The 18,899-nt window shown below is 41.8% G+C and overlaps 1 protein-coding gene across 1 annotated transcript; it reads right to left on the bottom strand.

Moving 5' to 3' along the window:
• Positions 1–329: 329 nt before the first annotated feature.
• Positions 330–17,592, bottom strand: FKBP9 (FKBP prolyl isomerase 9). The gene is made up of 10 exons (XM_062497202.1): positions 17,336–17,592; positions 13,478–13,623; positions 12,702–12,891; positions 11,865–12,010; positions 10,068–10,257; positions 7,856–8,001; positions 6,494–6,680; positions 3,868–4,013; positions 2,046–2,209; positions 330–707 (listed from the first exon to the last, which is right to left on the bottom strand). The coding sequence occupies exons 1-10, from the start codon at positions 17,590–17,592 to the stop codon at positions 525–527; spliced, it is 1,755 nt and encodes a 584-aa protein (XP_062353186.1). The 3' UTR covers positions 330–524.
• Between the last annotated feature and the right edge of the window lie 1,307 nt (positions 17,593–18,899).

Raw genomic sequence — 18,899 nt, 5'->3', positions numbered from 1 at the left:
ACCATGTGAGTTTGTTCAGTTACTGGGAAGAGTGCTCATGCCTTCTGAAAGAAACTGGGATCAACAGCTGACAACTTCTACAGGCTATTGTTACAGAGAATATTTTGGTTCATTTTCCTACACAAATATTTCTGATACAGAAGGTTTTGTAAAACTCTTTTAAAAGCAATTGGTTGGTTTTCTCTCTACCATCCACCCAACCGACCATGTATTGTTCAATGAGAACATCGTATCTTTAGCGTAAAAGTAGACCCCACATACACATGTGGTTCACAGCACCACATACAGCAGGACACTCCTTACCTGTCTATACAGCCCACCTTGAGGCACTTAACACTTTTTTCAGAGATATCTAACAATTCCAGCTGAAAAGCTCTTCCTATTTTAACACCCAACCCACACCCAAGCAGAGGCAGACGCAGGCTATCCGAGGGCTATCTTTCCAAAACCATGCTTGCCAAATCTCCTTCTCGTACACGTTTGAACAGTAGGTCAGCTCAGGATTCCTGGTTTTTTTATTATCTTTACAGTTCATCGTGCTCCTCTTTGGCCTCCTGATCTTTCAACTTGAATTCTTCAGCAGTAACTTTACCATTTCCATCCCTGTCTTGATTGGTGAACATATTTTTAACAATTTTTTCAAAATCAAAGCCAGGAGCTAATTTTCCTTTGCCAGTATCAACTTGAGTTTGGATGTACTCTGAAAACTAAGAGGGGGGAAAGGAGAAGAAAACATCTCATAGTGAAAAGGACATTTGAAAATGAAGAGTATCCAGCATTTTACTACTTATTAAGTGTACCTAGGATGCTGTTACTACCCTACAAAGTTTGCCACCCAAACTGGACTAATTAGAACAGATACATGAGGTTAAATCACTTTTTCTGGAGCTCAGCAGGGATTTCCTTACTCATTCCAGTGGGCTTCCGACCCATAACAAGAAAACCTCTTGTTCATAATTTAGGAGGAAGATGGGTTGGACAGCTGAACATAGGAACAGCTCTATACGGATGGAGGGCAGTAAGTGATACATGAAGTTCACACTGTAAAACAGAAACCCACCTGCATCTTAGAGAGAGCAACACAAGAATGATTGCTGATATGGACAGCAATAGCCTTACCCTACTTCTTTCTCTAAACCAGTAACATCTTTTTGCTTCTCTACAAGGACAGACATGGAGGTAAACATTAAGAGAGAAGATGAAGATGGAAGGAAAACAAAGAAGTGGAAGAGAGTGCTAGGAAAAGGGAAAATAAGAATTCAATTTTACCATGTTAGGTTTCTAAATCCTCAAAGGCATTTCATGCTGTTCCACATAGCCACAGCCTGATTGTGAGCACTGCAGGCAGCACCACTCCAGGGAGAAAAGAAGGGGAACAAAAGAGGGGACAAAACTGAGGGATAGAGAAAGGTGACAAAACAGACTTTAGAAGAGAATAAAAAATAGAATTTGATTTAAAAGAAAAGGCAGAGGAAAATCTCAGATGTTTATGTTTTCAGAACTGGTGTGGCAAAAGCAAGTGGCTTTCAACTGGGGCACCCAATGACATTGTCACAATACAGATTTTAAAAGCAAGCAAGGCGAAGAACTGGACTGCACAGCACACAGTTCACATGGGTAAGGAGTGGCCACTGGCATTGCCAGGCTCCAGAAGAGATTAAACAGCTCCTGGATGCACTGATGCAGGCTCAGCTTTGGCTCAAGCATTCACCACAAACTGCCAATTAACACTGAGACAGACACCAAGAAGGCAAATACAGCAAAGGAATGTTGGATACCAACTCTGCCTCTTACACTTACACCCTAAGGATTTGTTGTTGACCAAGGAAACCACAACAGTAACAGATCTTAATGCAGTATGGCCATTCTTACAGTCCTTATTGCTTTAACTCTGAAGCTGAAGAGCCATTATAACTGACATCCTGGTTCCCTTGATGACAAACACCATTCCAGAAGAAGAAGATGAGGAAAGACACCATCCTTCAACATTGGCAATGATGGTGGTAGAAGAAAACCACTGCAAGTGTTTCATCATCTCAGCTTACCTCCTCCAAAATAACCTCTCCATCATGATTCTGGTCTATTTCTTCAAAAAGATTGGGAGAGACTTCCCCATTCCATACAAACATGTATCCTTCAGGCAAGCCAGACACCAATTCCAGCAGTTCGATGTCGAAAACTAATACAGCACTACCAGGCACTTCTCCTTCTGTCACAACAAATGGCAAAGAGGGGTATTTATCCTCACTTACATGGAAGGGGATATTTCCTTTTAATCCAATTGCTTTAAAACAATTAAATTTATCTTCCTTTCTCAAAAGACATTTCTCTAGTGTGATCCTTAGCCCATGAAATTTTCCTGATCACTTCACCAAGGGTGAACATAAAATGAACTTTTCATAATAAAACTTGATACACTAGAACAGATTGCCCACAGAAGCTGTGGATGCCCCATTCCTAGGAATGTTCAAGGCCAGGCTGGGATGGGGCCCTGTGCAACATGTTCTAGTGGAAGGTGTCTGCCCATGGCAGGGGGGTTGGAACTATGTGATCTTTAAGGTCCCTTCCAACCAAAACCATTCTATAATTCTGTGATTCTAACTGCATCCATTTTTTTTACTTTTAAAAACTAAACTTGTGGGAATAATCCATTTTCCTTTATCTCGCCAATACACTGTGTATCAGTGTACTTCTGTGAGACTCAACACAGTTGAGTGTTGCAGCAGCTTGGGATATTACCTCAGAGAAACCATGGAAGGAGTTTAATTTAGTCTTGAAAAAGACAAATCAAGTTCAACTCTAATCTGTTTTCAAGAGTCTGCAAACAATCAATTTCTTCAGATAGCTGGGTATATACCAACATATGAAGAAACCACACAATGTTTCAGGACATGTATCAAATGTAACCTGAACAATGGTGAATACTTATAACAGGTACTTTACACAGCAGACTTTTCATGATATGAGGAAATTTTCAATTTATTACATATAGCTATACAATTATATATAATGTATAATAGATAAAATCATATATAAAACATGGCATATATATAATACTCCTAATTTTTTACAGAAGACAGGTACAAGTGGAAATGCATTCTAATATCTCAACACAAATTAATTCTCCAGTAAGCTCTGCACATGATGTCTGACAGTCTTTATAACCTACAAACTGTTCTGGAGCTATTCAAAGAACACAACAACTTATGCAACTGTATCCATACACATCAGAATTTGGTGATCTCATGATAGACTCCTTTCCCTCAAATCTTTTAGCCAGGAAGACCAGAAACAATGCATCTAGACGTGAAAGTTCTTGTCACTTCTATATCATTCTTTTTATTACTGCTGTCCATGTCATTAAAAATTTATACACCTTAATGCCATAAAGCTGCCTTAAAACATATTTGTGTTGGAGTTTTAACAGCACCAATACACTGTTTCACATCTTACACTCAGTTTATGTAACTTCTGAATTTCCTAACATACTAATGCTGACCAGAACCCAACGGCTCTGTTTCCTGAATAACACGTTGCATGTCCAAACATAAACACGGAACTCCTTATCAAGGAAAACAGTGTTTGCATCCCTCCACAACACCAGACTGCCTGGAGCTTTCTGTTCTGACAAAGCAACATTGCTGGCGGCACATGTTCCCTTTTGTACTGTGATAGTCTTTCTATTGGCCACAGCAACAGCATGATTTGAAATGCAACACAGACAGCATGTTTACTCCACTGGGGAACAGGGAGGAGTGGAACGGTCTAAAATAATGACACAAAAAAACTCTAAAAAAATCCCATTCAAGCAGACATGCATGCCCGTGTTTCAGTCATTCTAGAGATGCTAAGTGGATGAGTACTCACCAACTCCATCTTCTCCATAACCAAGGTGAGGTGGAATAACGACTGTCCGTCGTTCCCCAACACACATTTCCTGAAGGCCCATGTCCATCCCCAACACCACCTGACCAGATCCCAGAACTATGTTGTAGGTCTTGCCAAGGCTGTGTCTGGAAAGGAAGGGAAAAATGGGGGAAAAATAGAAAATTTCTGTTGCTCAGAATTACCAGAGATGTAGCAGCTTCTAGTAGTGTCCTGTCATTGCCAAAAATTAATACCCAATGCTTTGTTCTACCAAACAGTTACCTGAGGTTGTTCTTAAGTTATAGCCAGGACCAAATAGACTAGTCTCTGATGCCTACATGTCCTGTGGCACTAAAATTATAGGCTTCTTGAATGAAATCCAATAATTAAAATCATTAATCATGCCAATTACAACCCCAAGGTATTTAATCTTGAAATAAGGGCTTTTGCCTTTCACATATTTTTAACTGTTGGAATTGGACTTTTCAGCAGATGCCTAAGTTCCAGATGTACATTTGTCCTGGAGTGACTTTATGATGCTTGTATGCCCAATTGTCTGTTCTATTGGTGTTGAATATTGAGTTCTGCAGCTTTAAGATTGGTTCCAGGAGTGAAGGGGAAGAGAAGAGGTGCAGAGTTTGTTATCAGAGACTGCACTTGCTTCCCCGCATCCTTCACACAGACTGTGTTGTCTGCAGTGGACAGCAGGAGAGAGCTCTCCTTTGCTTAGTTTTTGACTAGCTGAGGCAAAGTTCCCTGGACTGTGCTTTTTTTATCCTTTTTCTTGGAATTGTTCAAACCTGCTCTGGACTGAAAACCCAGAAGAGCACTGGCAGCTCACACCTGTGTCCCACCAGGCCTGGCCTGGGCTGCAGCATTTCCCAGGCTGGAGGGACTGAGAACAGCCTGAGTGAGCTGAGCTGCAACCCACAGAAGGGATTCTTCTGAATCTGTCATCTCTTTGGGGGGGCAAGAGGTTTTGCTGTTTAGTATTGCTCATTTTTGTGCTGGGGAGTGCTTTACCTGTTAAATAAGCAGGATTTTTTTTCCACTTCTCTCTGAGAATTTCCCAAACCAGCTGGGGGAGTGACCACTTGAATCTGTTTCTTAGAGGGGCCCCATTTGGTGGTTTCCTCCAAAATTTTCCCTAAACCAGGACAACATTCACCACCAACTCCATATAGGGATCTGAGTGCATTCTCATGGATCAGCCATCTTTTTAATAAAATCAGTCACTATAATGCAGTAGTTATTAACACAAATAGCTGCTACTACTCTTTAACCATATTAAATTTTGAATTATACCTTGCTGCTCATGGGTCTTTTCTAAAATTAGAGAATATCACCGGTTAAAAGCCCAAAAGTCAAACATATATTGTGATTCTAAAGACAGAGTGTGCAACATTAAGGCACTTGATTCTATTGGATGCCCTTCTTTGGTAATTTGGCTTGGCTGTGCCTCTGCAGGGTACGCTTGTACAACAAAGTATTATTTGGAAAGAAAACAGTTCAGTGGCTTAAAGGTCAGCCTTAAAACTTGGAGCACATTATTCATGATCCTTGATTCTCTAAAAACTGCTTTGAGTAATATGGCCCCAACATCCCTTGGTTCCTGCTACAAAATGGAAATTGAGTATTCCTGACATATAAACAGTGTTTTGAATCCAAACATGTTACTTGTATACAACCCTTGCCTACAGTATCGCACCATGTGCTCCAAATTAAGGCAGCTTTTCAGCTCTGCAAGCTATTGTGTACACTGTGAAACCTGTGAGCTACTTCCTTTGTTAATTACAACCTGGTCAAAAATAGCTTTTCCCAACTTCCCTTCCAAAAAATAAAAAACTGTTTGGATGACTTGTACTATTCAAAAGATTAAGGGGGGAAAAAAGGAAGCTAAAAGAAATACACTTGTAGCTGAGTGCCCAGCTCACTTCAGTGCAAACACAGGAGACAGACTGGAACAATCTTTTGCTTCCCTCACAAATGTACTGCCAAGAGAAAGGAGTAAGAGGCATATTATCCTCACAGTCGCAATCAAGCCCTCTGATAGTTTCTCCATGTTGACACTTAAAGCCACACTACAACACAGGAGCAGCAATGTGTGCTACAGACATGACAGGTGACCATTTACTATAAACCACACACAAGGTATCTTAGATAAGAGCACAACAAGCAGCCCCACCAGACCTCTCTCAGGAGCACTGAATCAGTACAAAGCACAAATCATACCCAAGAAACTGAATAAACCTGGACAGTTCATTCATTATGAGACCTGTGTTGTCCTGGCACAACTGGCCCAGATGCTTCAACTGGCCCATTTAAAGAGAATGCCATGCAACAAGTTTCATCACTCCACACATACTGTTTATGTTCTTCTCCAACACACTCCTACATCCTTCTTGTCCTTGGTTCTCTCATTATGCTATGACAGATTTTCTTTAAATTCTCCTCCTCCTATGTACCTTTGGCAGGCAGTCATAAAGAGGAAAAACACATTCTACATAAATACTCAGTTTAAAAAAATAATAATTCTTTATTCCCTGCCTGCTTGCTTTGCAGGGAATTCATTCTGTCTTCACTGCTGCTGGGAGTATTTTCCTTACCAGGTCATTCAAATACCTACGTGGAGTCTAGCAAGGTTCCATCCAGGAGTGAAGCATTGTAGTGGTATTTCAGGTAATCTCCCTTCTTGCTCAGTACAGTGCAGTTGGAAGGTTTGTAGTGAACAGTAATGCTGACCGAATCTGAGGGGTTGTGAAAGTCTACCACGTGGATATCAAAGACCAGCACTGCAGATCCTGGAATCTTTCCTAAACAGGAAGCAAATTGGACAAACAGAGAAAGAAATGGTACCTGAACAGGCAGACAATGTCCAGGTACTGCACCCTGCAGAAATATGAATTCCTGCTGTGTCTGCTACTGAGTCATTTTGCTCTTCTCAATGAGAATTAAAGGACACGACAGATATAAGCTGCATCCAACATACGAAAGACAACCAGCAGGAAAGCACTAAACATTCACTCAGTTCAATGGTGAAGGAAAAGCTTTTATTATTCTGAATTTTTAAATTATGCAGAAATGAAGCAATAATCACGTATTTTCTGGGACCATCCTACATAACTCATTTGTGTTTCACATACCAATTCAATATTGATTATCAAAATACTCAAGAACTTTTCATGCTTCAAGGAACGTCATTATATGTAAAAGGTTACAGTTCCTTAAAATATCCTAAAAGCAGGCAACTTCTTCCCCATTTTCCCAGGATTATGTGCATTACCAGGATTAACAAAACACATCTAGGCCTAGGACTGAGGCTTGTAGGTAAAGGGGTCTAATTCCAAATCAACAGCACAGAACCTGCATTTCCAAAAGAACGTCTTTTTTTCTAAATCACTTATCCAAGTAACATCCCAGGAGGCATTTTTTGAAACAGCAGCCACAATGCTGTAATCAGCTAGAAGGGTTATCATATTCAGCCTCTCACAGCAATCTGTTTAGATAGCAATGAGTTTTCCCAAAGAAATATTAATTGTATGTTACACATACATGGTTACTTCACTGTTACATGCATCCAACATTTACAGAGGTGGCTTAGAAGTCCACAAAACCTGTGGCTGTAGAAGAAACGAGGAAGAAAACTTTGCATGATTAACTCCTTCAGGATAGAGAGTTTAACCCAGGAAGGAAGATGTCACACCGCAGAGCTCCTGGCATCCAAGTACCAATCTGCCTGAAACACCAATTACCCAAATGAGTTCAGGCTACCAGTTACATGTGAGATTGTTCTGTATTTTATTGTCTTGCCTATTTAGCTAATCAAAATAATCCTGCAAATTCTGGATGTGGTCTTGTCAGTTTGATGTCCACAAAATAATGAACTAATTCATAAACCTTTCAAATGCCTGAAAAATTAAAATATACAAAGATTAACTAAACAGTAAAGGTTTAACTGCAGAAGACTTGAATGCAAAGCCAAACTCACCTCTCCCTTCTTCTCCATATCCAAGATGAGGGGGGATTATTATTCTTCTTTTTTCACCAGTGCATACACCTAGCAAACCTTCATCCATTCCAGCAATCACATAACCTTTCCCAACATAGGTGTCATATGTATGGTTTCGCGAATAACTATGGAAAATATTTGCATTTTAACAGTGTCAGGTGTACTCAAGAACACATGGGCTCTTGCAATAGCTCTGCAACACAATTCTTAATACCAGTTAAGGTCAAACATAGTCATTAACCAGCACCAGGGAGGCCCAAAGAAACTATGTTCCATGAATCCCGGCCACCAGGTTTCATCAGTCAGTGACACACAGGTCACTGATTACTCTGCAGTGAGACCTTGGCTAATGAACAGCTAGAAAATTTGCAAATTCATTTCCACTGTACCTTGAAAAAAATCACTTATTTATGTATTTTAAACAAAACAGAAAACAGGTTTTGACAAGTAACTGGAAAAAAAAAATTGTTTACTCCTTTAAAATTTCCTCTACACTGACACTATTTTAGTAAGCTTGTATCAACTAACTATAGTTGATAAGTACTTAATTTTCATGAGACACCCAGTAGACTACCTCATTTTGCAACCACAGCTATGCAGTTCAACTGCTAGAAGGAGCAGGTGACATAAATAGGCTCTCCTGAGATGCTTAACATTAAAATTGGTCATGACAACAAAACAGTATCAACACCATCCCTTCCATTCCAAACCAAGCCAACCACTTAAACACAGGTTGAAGGACCTGCTTCAATACCTCATGATAGAATAAAACAAGGCTACAACAATAAATTATGTTTCTTTCATGGACATGACTGTCTTCTGCCTTTCTTCAAGGTATGTTACACAAAGGCACAGCCCAAGAAAAAGACAGAAAGGTTTTAATTCATCCTTACAGGGTAGCTCTGGGAAAGAACTAAGCAAGTAGAAGATCAGACCCTGCTGTAAATCAGAGGTTTATTCAACTGCTCTAAGTCCAGACAGTCTTGGCTGAGCTGCCAAGGGTAGTTCTGCAGCCGAATATTTCAGAGTAAAAAGGCAAAGGAAAATATTACTAGAGCTCTCAACCCCAGCATTCACAGCAGAGCTTTTGGTATGCTCCCTGTACTAGTGAGAAACTGTCCTGGATAGCTCCAGGATTTTCAGTCCCTATTGTTAGCTGCTCTACTTCTTCACTTAAGAATGCTGCAGTAGGTCAGGATATCACATTTTAATTAACAAGCCCTCTAACAACTCTCAGCACTTCAGAATGATGTAGAGGCTGTTGTCTACAAAGTACTTATTACTATTTCTTGACAGCAATCCTCACACAAATACTATAGCTGTTTTCAAAAATTAATTAATTACTACAGAAATAGTAATTTCTAAAAAAAATATAAATAGGTACACTGTGGATAAGCTTTGAATTCTTGACTTAAAAGCTTTCACAAACTGTAAATCAAGGTCTACAGAGGTAGCTGCTGCAGTAGTACTAAACACTTTTCTCTGAGCTTATTTCATAAAAAATTTTATATCGGCTCATTTTCACTTCCTTTTAGCTACTTCTGCAGCTGTTCCAAAAGCTGGAGTGGAATAGTAAAGCACTGTTCCACTAAAAGCAACCAAAGTCACAGAAAGCTACAAGGGTATTATTCATATGATTCTGTATACAAGGCTCATGTTACATAGAGCTTTGAATTCACTGTCACAGTAATCCCTCTTCCTTTGTCATAGAAAACCCCTCCTATTGAATTCTGCAATTCCATAATTCAGTCTTGAAAGACATCAGCCTTCAAAATCCAAAGAGTTTCCAAGTATAAATATGATTAACCTCACACTAGCCACTAGCACACTGACTCATAATTCTCAAGACATAAAATGGAATCATATTTATTTTTTCTCTCTTCAGTGATATTACCTATTTGGCAGATAAACCCTATGGAGCAAAGAGTCTTCAGGCTTGCGTGCCTAAAGCATTTGGCTTCACTGGCTGGGTCACTACCCCTAGATGGCGCCTGTGACAACGCCATGGTACAAAACAGCTCTCTTCCTTCCCAAACGGAAAAGTTTTCTATGAGTCTTGTAAAAAGGTTCCAAGTCCACTCAAAATTTTCAAAAAGGAAGGAAAAGCAAAGCACTGTGTCTAAGCATATTACGGACATGACAGAGGAGTCAAACTGGAAAGGCAATCTGTCAAGTTGAATAGTTTGGTTACCTGGAATCAAATAATGTTCCATCTAGAAGTGTGCCATTGTAATGGTATCGGAGAAAGTCTCCTGTCTGACTTCTCCGCTCACAGGATTCGGGCACGAGCTGGTTCTCAATAGTAATACCATCCTTGGGGTTATGTAGATCCAGCAAAATTACATCAAAGACAAGGGAAGCTTGGCCAGGGATCTCCTTACCTACAGAAGTGTTAGAGCAAAAATTTGTTAAGAAACAGAAAGTGTTCTAGCAGAAGCTTAAACATGTTTGGTGAAGAAAAGTCACGTACTGCAAAATATCAAGCACCTCCCCTCCCAGAATAAATTACAATTATAGATTATTTGGGTTGGAAGGGACTCACTATGATCATCAGTCCAACTCCTGGTCCTGCACAGGATACCCCAAGAGTCATACAATATGCCTGAGAGCATTGTCCATACACTTCTTGAATTCTGTCAGGCTCAGTGCTGTGACCACTTCCCTGGGAAGCCTGTTCCAGTGTCCAGCCACCCTCTGGGTGAAGAATCTCTTCCTAATATCCAACATGAATCTCCTCTGACACTTCAGAGGTCCTGTCACTTGTCACCAGAGCAGAGATCAGAGCCTACCACTCCTCTTCCCCTCATGGGGAAGTTGTAGACTGCAGTGAGGTCTCCCTTCAGTCTTCTCCAGGCTGAACAGACCAAGTGACCTAAGCTGCTCCTCACATGGCTTCCCTTCAAGGCCCTTCACCACCTTTGTTGCCTTCCTCTGGACACTTTCTAATAGCTTAATATCTTTCTTGTATTTTAGCACCCAAACCTGCTCCCAGCACTCAAGGTGAGGCTGTCCTAGTGCAGAGCTGAGCGGGACAATCCCCTCCCTTGCCCAGCTGGTGATGCTGTGCCTGATGCCCCGCCAGGGCTGGCCCTCCTGGCTGCCAGGGCTTTGCTTACTCATGCTGAACTTACATCCACCAGGAGCCCAAAGTCCCTTTCTGTGGTGCTGCTCTCCAGCCTCTCATTTCCCCAGTCTGTGCACGCAAGGGTTGCCCCATCCCAGGTGCAGAATCCAGTTTAATTTCATATGGCTGGTGATTGTCCAGTTCTCTAATTTATTCAGGTCTCTCTCCAAATTTGCTTCTAGTCAGTAATTTTTTGGTTCAGGGGATTTTTCACTGAATTCTCCAACTCAACAATTTCCTTCTATTCCTACAGCAATAGCACTGCCTCACTGAAAACAAAGGCCTCTTCAGCCTCACAGTTAATGGTAATGAAGCCACAGGAGCGGTATGAAAGCTTGTACACTACAGACACATTCTTAAAAAATCAGAGAAGAGAAAGAATATAAGGAAAAGCCACAGACTACACCTAACTGTCCCAGATTTAAATATGGGGACATCTGTGTATGATCCACAGGCTGCATAGTCTCACAAGATAATCCATTTTGTAGTTCTTACTAGAGCATTTGTTATTAAACAACGACCCATCTGGAATTAAAAATACATTTAACACTTCTTTTTCTTAAAAGTTTTCTGCTTTCTGTGGCAGTCTGAAAAAATTAGTTAGTCACCTGCCTTCAATTTTTTAGTGCCACTAGACATTAATCACAGATTATATTCCTTGATTGAAATAAAATTTCAGTATATAAATACTACAACTGTAGCATTTACATATACAAATACATATAACAATATATTTCTTAAGCAGTGTCTCTCTGAACAAGGCAATAATGCTGCCCATAAATTTAAAATACAGAAAGTTTGTTTCAAAATATGTATGACCTGGGATTGAAATAAAAAAGGAACAACTAAAGGAATAACTTTTACCATCTCCATCTTCTCCATATGCCAGGAAAGGTGGTATTGTGATCATGCGTTTCTCTCCTACACACATTCCCAAGAGACCCTGGTCCATACCAGGAATCAGCCATCCAATTCCCACATAGGTATCATAAGTTCTCATCCGATTATGGCTAAACATGAGAAAGAAAAAAAAAAAATCACAACCAAATGTCAGACTGGCATGGGAAAGAACAATATTAACCTTTAAATCCACATACTATGCACACTGTAAATCACAATTTGCTAGTCTGAAAGTATCTGTCCTTCATTTACCAAGGGCTGGCTGGGAAGTTTTCCAGAGTGCTTAGCTATGTCAGGAACCTCACAGAGGCTTTGAAAAGTGGCTCTCAGGCACTTACTAAAGCATCATTTTCCACTGGGCTCTAATGAAGCACATGTTGTGCACCTAAAATCTCAGTAAGAAAATGTTAGTTGCTCACCTTCATTACAAACCCTGCTATGTTTACAAAACTTGTATTGAATCTGAACAGCCATACCAGTTACAGAGACTTTTAACTGACTGCCCTAAGTAGAAATATAAATACAGGGAGCAAAATTTAAAATGGAAAGAAGCATTTGGATTGGTAATGTCCATGAAGAAATAATGCAGTTTTTTTGGTTTGAGTCAGTACTGCTAGCCTATAATCCCTGAATGAATTACTAACACACATCCGATGCCAGATTTCATTTCCTGTGTTTCTGGGCTACTAGCATTAACTGCTAAACAGGCAAAAGGGGAGCAAATGATGGGGAGATATTAAACCACAAACAAACAATGGCAAGATATTAAACGACACAAAGACACACAACCAAGATGCATACCTTGAATCAAACAGGGTCCCATCTAAGAATGTTCCATTGTAATGGTACCGTACAAAGTCAGACACCTGGACTGTCCGAGGACACTTCTCAGGCCTGAAGTAAGTCTGAACCTGCACTTCATCCTCCGAGTTCCACAGATCTATCAGGAGCACATCGAAATGGAGCACAGCATTGGGGGGTATCACACCAGCTGCAAAAGCAAAACAACACAGTTTTCTTTCCCTTTTTATACAAGGTATCAGCAAAAAGGACAATCCATGCATATCCTAAAAAAACTGCATAATGCACACCTTATTTCCTATTTTGTTTACAACTCCTTGGCCCCTTGCCATTGCTGCAGCTATTTATAGGGGGAAATCCGTCAAGATGAACTCTTATCACAGTTGTCCATTAGGCAAATTATCTTGAGTTAGCATTTGTTGCCTCTCTGAAGCTGTAGAATAAAGATACTTTTGGAACTAACAAGACCTTATGCAGCACTGCAACGCCAAACCACAATTTTGATTAAATTAAGTGTTCTACTGGGAGATAGTTAACTTTCATAGCAAGGTTCACTTCCTGAAGGTCTTCTGCAGTGAACTGCTCTTCCTTCAGCATGCAGAGGGAAGTCTGGAAGATTACTTTAGGCTACAGGCTTAACAAACACCTCTGAAGAACAGGACATAACCTCCCCGAAATTCACTTCCTGAAGTTTCTAGCCTTCTCTTCTGTGGCTCAGTTTCCTATCTGCTCTGTTGAATCCTTTATACAAGCATCTGGCCCGGTGCTGTACTTACGGATGCCTTCAGCTCCGTAGGCAAGCTTAGGGGGAATTTTCACAAACCGACGCTCATTCACACACATGCCCACCAGAGCTTGGTCCATCCCAGCAATAAGCTGACCTTTGCCCACAAACACGTTGAATGTGGATCCCCTGTCATAGCTGAAGGGGGAAAAGCAGGCAGAAATGTTAGTGGTTCATTTACATCCCTTCCACTGTTTTGTTTGGGTTTTTTTTTTTTTTTGAAAGAGAGAGCATTAACTGCACCTCCTCTCCCTCTTGCTCTGTTAGCATAACTTTATCACAGACAACTCCTAAGGAAGGGGCAAATCCAAAGTGTTCCTGAGACTTCAACACAGCTCTGTTCACTGCTCATTACCAACCTGAAACACATTCTAGCAGAGTGCAATGTGTACTCACTGCTCATTACCAACCTGAAACACATTCTAGCAGAGTGCAATGTGTACTATAGGCACCTGAAAGCCAGAACTATAAACAGCTAATTGACACACTGATACTAAAAGCAGCACTGAAAAATTAAGAAATACAATGAAAAAATTAAACACTGCTATAAGGTATGAAAGGATAACTGCTCCCACAGTAAGATCTCAGCATACTGATTTCAGTCAGTAACCTCACAAAAATATAAGACCTGTAAGCTTTACAGTATGAGACATCGCACTTCTAATCTCCGAGGGAGAAGGGGAAAGGGAAAAGATGCCTTTTTAAATAGTAGCTGTGAGATTTGCCAACAGGTAATTTCTCCTCCACTTTCACAACACTCATTTAAAGCACAGAGAAATGTTTCAAACAGCAGGTTTGCCAGACCAAGAATCAAGAAACAAATTATCCTCCTCTGTGATAATATATAAATATTCAAAAGGTAAAAGAAATGATGCTTCAATGACTCAGTTTTCCAGAGAGGATGGAGAACAGTAGTGTTATCACAGCAGAACACTATCTTACATGGTTCATTTCGCCACCTTAAATCTGCACAGTGACCCCACTTTGATGTGCCTGAATTACTGCTACTGAACTTTTTGAAGCAATATATAAAACACATGTCAAGAAGCATCTCAAAAGCTTCATGCCTATTTTCAAACTTTTACTGCTCCCATTTTCCCAAATCTCCTTTATAATTTCAATTACATTAAAAAAAAAAAAAAAGCTTGTGCCTTTTGCATGCTAAAATTCTGGAAAACATCCAGTAGTTAAGACATCCCTAGGGAAATGATGTCAAACTTTCCTTCCAAGACTACTCATCACTTCCACAACATCCTGAGCCTCCTAACAGTCCCACATCCTTGAATCTCTCAAATACTTTACTGAGTGATCTCTCTGTTTGCTCCATCTTTTTTTTTCTTTCTGACAAATATTTCTCTAAAAGTAGACAGCCCTCTGTTACTGAGCATTCACCTTCAGATGCAATAACATTCCCAGGAAATGCAGTAACATTTCCAACCAGAAAAGGATGGAAAATATTTAAATTAGGCCCTGAAAAATTCTATTATACACACAAAATTATAATTAAGATGTTAAGACAAGTAACATAATAGGTTCCAAGAAACCCTCCAAAATGGTATTTTGTAGCAATTGACAAAGCTTGGCAATACATCTGGGATGAACTTAGAACAGAAGACCTTTCTTCTTAGTAAAATAAATGTACAATTAAGAGAATATTGATGCAAAGCAGAGAACTGAACAAAGGACTGATCAGACCATGCAGCTTTGCAGGACTGATTTTGCAGATTCCTTAAAACTAAGCAAAATTTATTTCTATTAGTGGAATTGACCAAATTAATAGTAGATGACTAGGCAATTAAATTTACACTTTTAAATGCAAATCATTGTATGGCCATTGAAATAAAAAATGCTGATGCAAAAAGAATACAATATACATCTAATGATAATAATATGCTAATTTATGTGGCACAGCCATAAATACTATCACTTTGTCAACAGCCTGATAACACAAAAAGCAGTATTTCTACCTGCTACTTGGAAATACAGAAAAATAATTTAAAAACTCAAGAACATTTTCAAGAACTGAAGAAGGAACAACGCAAATCTGCCCTTAGCTCAATATCTAGAGTATTTTCTAGACTGATTTCATAGTAGTGTTCAATTAAACTGATGCTGGTAAGCATGCTCATAAACTTTCTTTTTTTAAAAGCAAATAAACAAACAAAAAACAGGTAAGAAAATGAGCTCATTTGCGTATCAATTGACTTAATCTCTTTAAATCCTAGGTATGGAACACCAAAGACTTTAGAACAAACACTCCAAAATATTTATTCCATTAACATACAGAAGATAAAATCCACCCATTTTTCCATGTCTTAATATGATTAAGTCTTAACATGATCAGCCTTAAAAAATATTATAGTGAATAACAAAAGTTGCCTTCTAGAAAAAAAAAAAAAACAAGCTGAACAAACCTGATATCTTGCACCCTTTTGAAATGAAAGCAGCCACAAAATTATTCAAGTTGGACTAGACTATCGCCATTACTATTTATTTACTAATATTTCGAGGATCCAAATAGATAAAAGCTGTACAGTTTTCCACAGTCTTTTCCTGGCCCAAGTAATTCAGAGCAAAATGATGAGGAACTTGGAATTAAAAGGAGAGCCAGCACCTGGGCAGCCCCTCCAGGAGCCCTGCCTCAATGCATAAGCAGCAGTCAGAAACACGTTTCTGAACACATGGCCAGTTTTCCAATTGTCACATATTTATAAAATAAGGCATGAGAATGCTGCTTTTTTGTGTCTTCACATCCACAGCTAAGATTTATGTTCCAAGCCCATCAGCTAACCATGGACTCGCTGTCTGTGCTGTGCCTTTTCACTGAAACTGCACGGACACCAGCTGAAGTGCCAGCTGTCACATCCTACATTTTAGTCAGCGAAGTGCTGGTGGTATGGCACTACTGGCATACTAACTACAGTCAGCTCCAGAGGGAGAACTGAGCTTTGAAGGACAGTTATTTCCCTAAGGCTGTGGATTTTCCTTGAAGCACAAGGGAGATTACCAGGGCTACTGAAAATACATTTTGCTTTATCGTTCTAAACAATACTTTGATCATTGGCAATGAATGAAGTAAATAAAAACAAATCAGCTGTCAGCAGCAACAGCATCCTTCACAATTTCCTGATCCCACTGTTTAGGCTTCCTGATCACAAAATAACAGCAGGTAAGCAGTCAGACACTTCATTGTAGATGGGTCTCATTTATTCAAGGATAAAGTATCCAAAAAAATTTATGTAAGCCTGAAAATTCCTATATTTCCGTCAAGGATAATGACTTAGAAACAATCACATTCCAGTAGGTTTGAGCCTGGAAAAGACATAGGAAATGTACAGAATGAAACGGGCAAGAAATCGCTGCTCTGAGATTGATACCATATACACTCCTTTTTACCGGGCTAAGGCTAGCTGAATAACCTTATGGTCTTCACTATTGGAGCAGAAAACTCCCATTCAGCGCCTTGGAGAAGCAGCTGAAAGAACATGGAAGGGATCCATAAGGGCAAGCAAACTACTGCAGACTGGACTCAAGACACTACAGAGGCCTTGCCCCATGTCCCCAGCGGCCACATCCAGCTCTCCTGCCCTTCATATTTCAAAGACATCTTCCGATGGTGATCTGTATGGCCCGCACGTACGCCACTGCCCATCTTGCTGCTGACCTGTTTCCAATGGTCACCCCAAAAACACCCACGGGGCACTGCTGGGAAAAGCAGGGGGACCTGAACCGAACCTCCATCCAGCGCCACAACTTCTACACATGCACAAAAATACCGCCCTCGTGGGGGACAGCACCTCTCGCTCCCCTCCTCTCCCCCTCACAGTGGGGCAGCGGGCTTGTGCCAGACCTGGAGTCGAAGCGGGTGCCGTCGGGGAAGGCGCCGATGTAGTGGTAGCGCACGAAGTCTCCGGGGCGCACGGCCCGCGGGCAGCTCTCGGGCACGAAGCGCCGCTCGACGCCGAGCCCGGCACCATCCGGAGGGATTTCGGCGGCGGGCACCGGCGGCGCCTGGCAAGCCGCCCAGCTCTCCAGCAGCGCTGGCAGCAGCAGCAGCAGCGACCCACAGCCCGGCCCCCGCCGCCGCACGGCCGCCGGCCCTGCCATGGAGCGCAGCGAGCGGGGCAGCCGCAGGGCGCGCTTGGCGGGGAGGGGACGAAGGGACGATGGAGGGACGGGAGGAAATGAAGGGAAGAAGGGAAGGGAAGGGAGGGAAAAGAGGGAAGAGAGAGAAGCCGCCCGCCCCGGCTCGCCCGCTCCTCCTCCTACCGCTGCAAACTTGCAAACGTGGATGAAGCGCATCCACCCGGGACGGGGGAGGAGCAGCCCCGGCGCCGGCTCCCCCCGCCCGCCGCGGGGCTGCGCAATCCGGAGCGCAGCTGTGGCATCGCCGCCCCCGCCCGCGGCCGCCCTGCTCCCTCCCTGTGCCAGAGGTGCGACGTGGCTCTGCCTCCGGCCGCCCTCCCGGCGCTCCACCGCTCCCGAAGGTAGCGCGGGAGACGGGCAGACCCCAGCAGTCGTAAACACGCAGACACAACCCCGCCATTTCCTGCAGATTTCCCGCAGCTCTTGGGAGCGGAGCCGCCCCGGGACGAGGCCGAAAATACGGCAACTGACCTCCCTCGTAAGCGGGTTTTGTCACTCTAGCTGCACACGGATTCCGTGCACGACTTCGAGTATTTGCAAGCTTGAAGTCCGACCGCAAATGTTCCATTTTAGATCAAACCCCCAAAGATATGAGGCTGTGTTGGCAAATGCGTATTGATGCGCACCGGTGCTGTCACAGGGATTTGCAACTCCCTGGCGGGGGAACCGTTCCAAATGACACAGAGAAAAGACAGAATCACTGAATAGTTTGAGCTGGAAGGGACTTTAAAGATTATCCAGTTTCAACCCCCTGACATGGGCAGGAATATATTTCACCAGACCAGGCTGCTTTGAGAACCATCAAACCTGGCCTTGAACACTTTCAGGGGTGAGTCATCCACAGCTCCTTTGGGCAACCTGTGCCAGTACCTTACCACCTTCACAGTAAAGAATTTCTTCCTAATATCTAATCTAAACCTACTCTCTTTCAGTTTGAATACATTCCCCCTTGTAAATAGTTAATCTTTCCTGCAGGTTCCCTTCAGGTACTGGAAGGCTGCAATTAGGTCACCCTGAAGCCTTCTCTTTTCCAGGCTGAACAATCCTAATTCTCTCAGCCTTTCTTCACAGAAGAGGTGCTCCATCCCTCTAATTGTCTTGGTGGCCTCCTCTGGACTCACTCCAACAGGTCCATGTCCTTCCTGTGCTGAGATCCCAGAGCTTAATGCAGCACTATAGGTGGGAATCACCAGAGCAGAGGAGCAAAATCCCTTCCCTTGCCCTGCTGGCCACACTGCTTTGGATGCAGCCTGGGACACATTTGGTTT

The sequence above is a fragment of the Cinclus cinclus genome, chromosome 1 (assembly GCF_963662255.1).
Source record: "Cinclus cinclus chromosome 1, bCinCin1.1, whole genome shotgun sequence".
Lineage (NCBI taxonomy): Eukaryota > Metazoa > Chordata > Aves > Passeriformes > Cinclidae > Cinclus > Cinclus cinclus.
Note: the sequence above shows the minus strand (reverse complement) of the source record. Positions and strands in the feature narration are given on the sequence as shown.